At 36.2% G+C, this 7,865-nt stretch overlaps 1 protein-coding gene and 1 non-coding gene across 2 annotated transcripts; one reads left to right on the top strand and one right to left on the bottom strand.

The window, feature by feature from the left end:
• Window positions 1-256: 256 nt before the first annotated feature.
• Window positions 257-396, bottom strand: LOC111470661. The gene has a single exon (XR_002715092.1). It is a non-coding gene; the product is annotated as a small nucleolar RNA Z247 (small nucleolar RNA).
• Window positions 397-3,596: 3,200 nt separating this feature from the next.
• Window positions 3,597-4,751, top strand: LOC111470547 (heavy metal-associated isoprenylated plant protein 39). Its single transcript, XM_023116092.1, has 3 exons — window positions 3,597-3,729; window positions 3,809-3,887; window positions 4,255-4,751. The coding sequence occupies exons 1-3, from the start codon at window positions 3,721-3,723 to the stop codon at window positions 4,482-4,484; spliced, it is 318 nt and encodes a 105-aa protein (XP_022971860.1). The 5' UTR covers window positions 3,597-3,720; the 3' UTR covers window positions 4,485-4,751.
• Window positions 4,752-7,865: the final 3,114 nt, after the last annotated feature.

Genomic DNA, 7,865 nt, shown 5'->3' with positions numbered 1-7,865 from the left:
AGGTTCATCTTGATAGGACTCATCCATCCTATGCCAGCAGCGGATAGCAGTATGCCCCACTTTGCCGCAGATTTGGCAGGAAGGATGAGTAGAAGGGCCACGACGATCACCAGCAGGACGAGAGGGTGCATAACCTTGAGAACGACCATGACCCCAATCCCTACGCCCACGATTCTTCTGCTGACCACCACGACCAGCATAATTGGCAGAAGATCCAAGATTTAGCTGAAGTTCAGCTTGGTGTTGTAGTTGGCGAGCTTCATACGTCATTAGATGTGCAAACACATCATCAAACATGAGGGATTCACTCTTGGTAGTCATTGAGGTGACAAAGGGATCATAGTCAGGGCCAAGACCAGCGAGAAGATACGCGATCACATCATCATCCTGCAAGGCAGAGCCGGCGGCGGCCAACTCGGTGGCTAGCCCTTTGATCTTGCGAAAATAATTTGCAACAGATTGATCTCATTTCTTGGACGTGGCGAGCTCAACACGAATCTGAGTAGTGCGAGCACGAGTTGACGACGAAAACATCCGTTGCAGGGTATCCCACACCTCATTGGACATAGTAGCGGCAACCACATCGTAAAGAATCTCCTCAGACATGGAGGAGAGAAGACCGCTAAGGACCTGTTGATCCTGATCATACCACTGATTATAGGCCGAATTAGAGACCAGCTCAGCACCAGCCGCAGTTGAGGAAGGGACCAACTTGGCAGGTGCGGCATTGGTGCCATCGAGGTAGCCCATAAGCTTTCGTACTTCGTAGGTAGGGGAGGAGCTGGGCGCGCCATATGATGAAGTTGTTTTTGGTTAGACGAATTGTGACAGCATGGTGTAGAGGGATTGGGCCAAAGATCGCCATGGTAGTTGAAACGGTGTTGGAGATGGTGGATGGAGAGGAGGAAGAAGATATGGTAGACATTTAAAAAATAAACCTTTGGCTCTGATACTATGTTAGGTTGAATGGCTCAATGACCTGACCTAGGGTCACGACCTCATGTATTTATAGATGTGTATAATGAAAGATTACCTTCTAAATCATAGATTTAATAATAAACCATGAAATCATAGATTTGGTAACAAACCAGTAAATCATAGATTTGGCAACAAACTAGTAAATCACTAGATTATCTTACTACATACAAATATGATCTATTCTAAGTTTAACACGGTTTAGGCCTCGGGTTTGTGTGGGCTGCAGGAGCGGGTTGCAGAGGCTGGTCACGGGTTATCCTGTTCGGGCTGGATCGGTTGTAGGTTGGGTTGCGCATCGCAGTTGCTGCAGATGTTGGCCGCTGCAGGTGTAGGCCGAGTCGTCTAGGCTGTTTACTAGGCCGAGAACAACAGTTGGTGAGCAGGTTACGAGTTGAGTCCGGCAGTGCGATTTTTCGACGACCTTTCTCTCTCCTCTGTTCGACGTTTCCGTCGCCGTTTCTCGTCCTTTTGTTTCCTCTACTTCTCTATCCACCTCCCTTCTTCCTTTCCCGAAATCTTGTTACTTAAAAAGGCCTACAATCATAGATTTAAAAGCGTTTAGGGAATCAGAAATCCCGACTCCATTTACTGGTCACGACACGCATGGAAAGTGCATGAAACGTACCTTAGATTGATGTATGATCGTCAGGGATCCTTCTTGTGGCATGAGTCAAAACGTTTTGACGTTGGGTTTGGTTGTTTCGGTCGTGTGTCTCATTCTCGGATCTCCCTGGAAAAGCTCGCTAACTTCTCTCTCTCGTTCTTTTCATCGGTTTTTTCTCTTTTGCAGGTGTTTTGGGAGCATGCTGAGGTCGGGGATGGTGTGTGGCTCTCCATGGAGGTCGCGGAGTCGTGTTTCAGCGTGGGTCATAAAAATTCTGGTAGTTGCCAGAATTATTTGCGTCCACTGGCGGCTGACACAATTTTATTTTATTTTTTTATTAACTTAAGTTACACATTTATTATCTTTAAAGTAGACAATATCATATTTAAATCTATGGTGTAGCACTCATACCAACTCGAACGGCCGTACTTTTTTTCTTTACCTAGAAAATGATTAATATAGAAGTTATCCACAGATGGGTTGAGAATTGCAATTAAATTATTTTTTTCAAAAGTTAAATCATTTCTAAAAATTGAAAAACATACCTATAAATGAAATTAATTTTAATAATAAATCATATCGAATCACTTTTTGACTTTATTCTTAATAGCAAAATCAAGTTGATAGATACAGTTTTGAACTCAACCTTTTTAAAATCTAATGTTTCAATATCTTTCTTATGTTGTTTTGTGTTTAAATTGTTACTTAAAATTGATCCATCATATAAATATTTAGAAAACAATATTATTACAATATTTAAATATAAAAATAATTCAAATTTCTAAATCACATCAATTTAATATTATTTTGGATTCACATGGGTTGGTTGAATTATTTTTTTTAATTATTTAAAAAATTATACTTATCTACCATACTAGATACTTGTTATAAGAGTAATTAAAATTTCAATATAATAAGATTTAAATATCAAACCCTTACAAATCACAGAACATCACTATATCCATTACAAACTTTAAATATTCTTAATATTTTTAAAAGTAGGGTAGGATTGGAGTAGGTTGTAACTATTTTTAGGAACTCACCAAAAAAAATGTCAACCTACCAATGGAATCAAATTTTTTATTTTCTAAAAATTATATTCCTCTAAAACAAAAAATTCATTCCAACCCGGATAACAAAACATTCTTGGTAAAGTAGAGTGTGGAAACGTCTCCTTAATAGATGTGTTTTAAAATCGTGAACCTTACGGCGATACGTTGGGTCCAGGGGTGCGAATCGTCTGGGGATCCACGCTCGCATGTATGGGTCGTGTATAGGGAAGTACTACACATCCAATTTTGTCAAGACTAGAGGTCACCCATATGATGGTTTTAATGATAGGTCTCTAGATCATGAGTTGCATGTGTTTGCTTTCCCTGACCCTAAGTGGAGTGATTATTTCTTAAAATACTCAAACTATGTACTATTTCTATTGCAGCCAACAACATCGCAAGTAAATACTATGACACATGCATAAAATAATGGTATTTCATTTCTTAGACTTTAGATTAGTATAGGGTATGTTTAACTTTTATTTAATATTTTGTTATGTTATTTTAAAAACGTTTTCAAACATGTCCATAGAAATATTTTACGATGAATGAGAATATGTTTTGACGACAGTAACAACTCTAGGATCACTAGAAATCTAGGGTCATTATAAAAAGATTTCTCAATAGACGTGTTGTAAAATTATGAGGCTGACAGTAATACATAAGAAACTAAAAAAGACGATAATTGTTAGGGGTGGAAACGTGAAATTTTATTATTTGGATGGAATTTGTAAGAAAGTCTTAATCCAAGTGGTGGAACATGTCAAACTAAAAATAAATGGGTGGAATTTGAAGCAATAAAAATTTGAGTTGTGGATTTTATTTAATTTATATTTTATGTTAAAAAAGAATTTGAAATGAAGATTTTCATGACACGAGTATGCGTCATTGTTGAAAAAACTATATATATAAAAAAAGAAAAGAAAATAATATAATCGTTTCTCTCTGCCTTTTGGCTTTTCACTGTTTGAAATCGCGGGTGTTAGATAGCGACTTTCCCTTACGCTCACCCTTTTTTTTTTTTTTTATATAAACCTTTTTCTCTCTTCATTCTCTTTCACCTTTCACTTTTTGCTCATCACCCAAATGGCTCAGGTTTCTCCTCTTCCTTTTCTCTCTGATTACTCTTTCTTTTTTCTTATTAGATTTCTGTTTTCTCTTCGATCTCTTGCAGAAAGTTGTGCTGAAGGTGATGACCATGACTGACGACAAGACGAAGCAGAAGGCAATCGAAGCTGCTGCCGACATCTACGGTTCGTCTCCGATTCTCTGTTTTTTTTGTTCAAATCTTTCTTCCGAGTTTTCGATCTTTAAGTGTGGAAAATCGATCCGACTCTGTTTGTTTGCTTTTTCTGTTGTCTGAAAAGAATCGGAAGCTGAAAAACTATATGAAATCATTTGGAATCGGAAATTGAAAAACGATATGAAATCATTTGGAATCGTAAAATGAAAAACGATATGGAATCATTTGGAATTGGAAATTGAAAAACGATATGAAATCATTTGGAATCGTAAACTGAAAAACGATATGGAATCATTTGGAATTGGAAATTGAAAAACGATATGAAATCATTTGGAATCGTAAACTGAAAAACGATATGGAATCATTTGGATGATTAGGTGTTGATTCGATCGCGGCGGATCTGAAGGATCAGAAACTGACGGTGATAGGATCGATGGACGCGGTGGCGATTGTGAAGAAATTGAAGAAAGTAGGTAAAGTGGACTTGATATCAGTCGGACCTGCAAAGGAAGAGAAGAAAGAGGAGAAGAAAGAGGAGAAGAAGGAAGAGAAAAAAGAGGAGAAAAAAGAGGAGAAAAAGGAAGAGAAAAAGGAAGAAAAAAAGTGAAAAAAGTACAATTCCTTCCCCCTTCTTTCAATTTTGATTTTCCATACATTTAACGAATTTTAATTCAAATAAGTTCTTCTCAATTCATATCAAAATTACATGAAGAACAAACCTCTGTACCTACTTAATTTTTGTTTTCATAAGCCCTTTCAAATTCATGCTCTGATTCACCCATAATGCTGCCATTTGCATTTCCAACATACGAACACAACAGACAATTTTCCCTAATTGGTATCTAAAATTTATGTAACAGATGGACATATTTTGTATTTTCATGTTTAGTGGGACCTACAAAGTTTGTTCCGTTATTTCTTGATTTTCGCAATTTAAACATAATTTTATGGTTAGATAAGAATTTGGAAATGGGATATAATTTTGGTGGTGGTGGTTGAGCGGGGCATGGGAAAATGTTTAGAGCTATATGGCCAACAATGGTGGCGTACATAATTTTTCATAATTCTTCTTTTGAAGTTTTTGGCTCTTGATTTGTACTCATTCATTCCCGTGTGTTTTCACTTTATTTCTCTCTTAAAGTCTTATTTTACGGCGAGGAATGAAGTTGTTGAAGTTGGAATTGATATCCTCAACTATCATAATAAATTCATAAATTTTATTTCCTTATGAGATTAATATTATAGGGATTATTACTCTTCCCATATCTTTATAATTTATTTGATTATAAATAGAAAACTTTCACATACCATTTGTGGTGGATTAAGCGAACATTCTCATTCACAAATAATCATATTTGACTTTATCTTTATTTTTGAGTGAGTTATAAAATCCTCCATCCGAAGGATTGTTCTTTGATTTGCAAGTGGAAGTGACTGGTTGAAGTCAATTCAATAAATCTATCATTTTGGAACCTTTACTAAGGATTTCAAAATATAATCTCAAAATATAGAATTCACTTCTTCTTCCAATACAGAGTAAATAGATTAGTTACTTTCTCTGACTACAAATTTCAAGACTTGAATAATGAGACCTCATTTTCTCACTAGCTTGAGAATGACTTAGTTGATCATAAACATCTTGTGCATTAAAGGATCAATTACATGAGGTATCAAATGTACTTACGAGGTTAAACGAACTTTTGACCCAAGTGTATTGATGAACAACTCGTGAATGGTCAACTTATATGTAATGATTATGTCTCTAGACACAACTTGTCTTACAATACACAAGATTGCAACTCTAGGTCTCTAGGTCTATATTAAAGAGAACTAGAGTTAATGAATGAAAATGGATTTATTAAAAGGTTAAGTTAATGGAAGTAAAGATGTAGAAGGAAGTTTGGTGAATTCCATTAGAATAGGCGTGTTATTGAAAATCTGAGATACTTGACTCATACTCATTTAGATCTTTCATAATATCGTTAGAATGGTGAGTAGGAACAAGGAGAAGTCTACTATGATGCATTATCAAGTGGTCAAACACATTCTCCATTATGTGAAAGAAACCACAAGCTATGAGTTGAAGAATCAAAGAGGGCGAGAGACTGAAGAACAAGTCAGTTTTATCGATAGTGATTTGGCTAGAGACATTGATGATAGAAAAATACTACATGAATGATATTTTATATCAATGAAAACTTTAGCACTTTGCAATCTCAGAAGTAGCGAACCGTGACATTATCTTCTTGTGAGCCCAAGTTTATGGCAGCAACTGTAGCATCATGTCAAGAATTGCAATTGAGAAACTTGTGCAAAATAACCAAAAGTAAGCTATAGGCCGGAACTCAATATATTAACAAAAATTTTGTGATTGCATTTATGAAGAACCTGGTATTTTGACACATAAAAAAATATATCAAAACTCGCTTCCAATTCTTCTGTTGGTGTGTTAAGAAGTAATAGATCGTTGTGGAGTTTATGCCCTAGAGAAAAATGTGCAAATCACCCGGGCCTTAGCAAGAGTTAATTTTTCAAAGATGCTGAGTAAAGAATTTTTAGCAAGGGAGATTGTGAGTCAATAAGCTTGACCTCGTACTTGATTTTGTTTTTTTTTTTTTTTTTTTTTTTGTTCGATTTTTAACTTGTGGAGTAAGTTTATAAAAATTATTAGTGTTTCTTCCCCCTATAAATAATCTTCGTATGTATGCTTTATTCTCAACAACAGAAATTAAGAAGCATAGTGCTTAAAGTTTTTTCTAGTACAAAGAAAGTTTCCCCTCCCTCTCAAGTTAGTTTCTTTGTGTTTTAGTTATTTACTTTGGTGTGATAAAGCTTATCATAAGTTTGACTTTACTCGAGATTCTTCACTTCAAGCAACTCACGTATGTCTGTAAATTTAACCCTTGCTTGGGTCTTGGTGAGGATGTCCGCACATTGCTCTCTAGTTTCAACTTTACTTGGTTCTTGATCAATATTTGTCTTCTTCAAAAGAAATACTAATTTTACAACATGCAATTTTTTGCACTCCTCTCTTTTGTGCAAAACATTTGTCATCAGACTTACATGTAGAAACTTCTTTTAACGTACTATTCCATTTTTTAACCTTCTATTTAGGTCTATCTCTAGGTTTCATTGGTTGAGATGACAAGATTGAAGTCTCATTTCTCTTACTTCCTAGAGGAGAGATAATAAGTCATAAAACAAATCAACTTGTAGGTTGTACTTCGTTGATTGAAGCTATGAGATCCTACATCGGTTGGGGGAAAAGATGAAAAATTCTTTATAAGAGTGTGAAAACCTCTTCTTAGCTGGCGTATTTTAAAAACTTTGAGAGGAAGCCCGAAATGGAAAGCTTAAAGAGAACAATATCGGCTAACGATAGGCTTGGACCGTTACAAATGGTATCAAAGCCAGACATGAGGTGATGTGACAGCGAATAGGTTATGCCTCGTAGGGGGTGGACACGAGGTGATATATCAGTAACGGTGCTGCCTCGAAGGGGGGTGGATTGAGGGGTCTCACATCGATTGGAGAATGGAACAAAAGCCAATGAGAATGTTGGACTCCGAATATGGGTGAATTGTGAGATCCCACATGGGTTGATGAGGAGAATGAAACATTCTTTATAAGGGTGTGTAAACCTCTCCCTAGCATACACGTTTTAAAAACATTGAGGGGAAGCCCGAAAAGGAAATTCCAAAGAAGACAATATTTACTAACGGTAAGCTTGAGTTGTTACACTCTAACTATAAGCTCAATAAGAAGATAACATCCATCAATCACGGAGCAAAAATTACAATATCTCATTCTCCTTTCTAGCCTAGTGGAAAGTATTAAAAACAACATATATCTCAAAATATCATTGTATGGCATCTAGCTTGTCTTAACCATCATATGTGGTAAGCTAACTTGCAGCCCCTTCCAATGAGTCCTAGAGTCATTCTAAGTATGGGATGTGATCTCGTGTGCTTGCTAATTACTAGATTAC

Source organism: Cucurbita maxima, unplaced genomic scaffold (assembly GCF_002738345.1).
Source record: "Cucurbita maxima cultivar Rimu unplaced genomic scaffold, Cmax_1.0 Cma_Scf00046, whole genome shotgun sequence".
In the NCBI taxonomy this organism is placed as follows: domain Eukaryota; kingdom Viridiplantae; phylum Streptophyta; class Magnoliopsida; order Cucurbitales; family Cucurbitaceae; genus Cucurbita; species Cucurbita maxima.
This window is presented reverse-complemented; position numbering and strand designations above follow the sequence as displayed.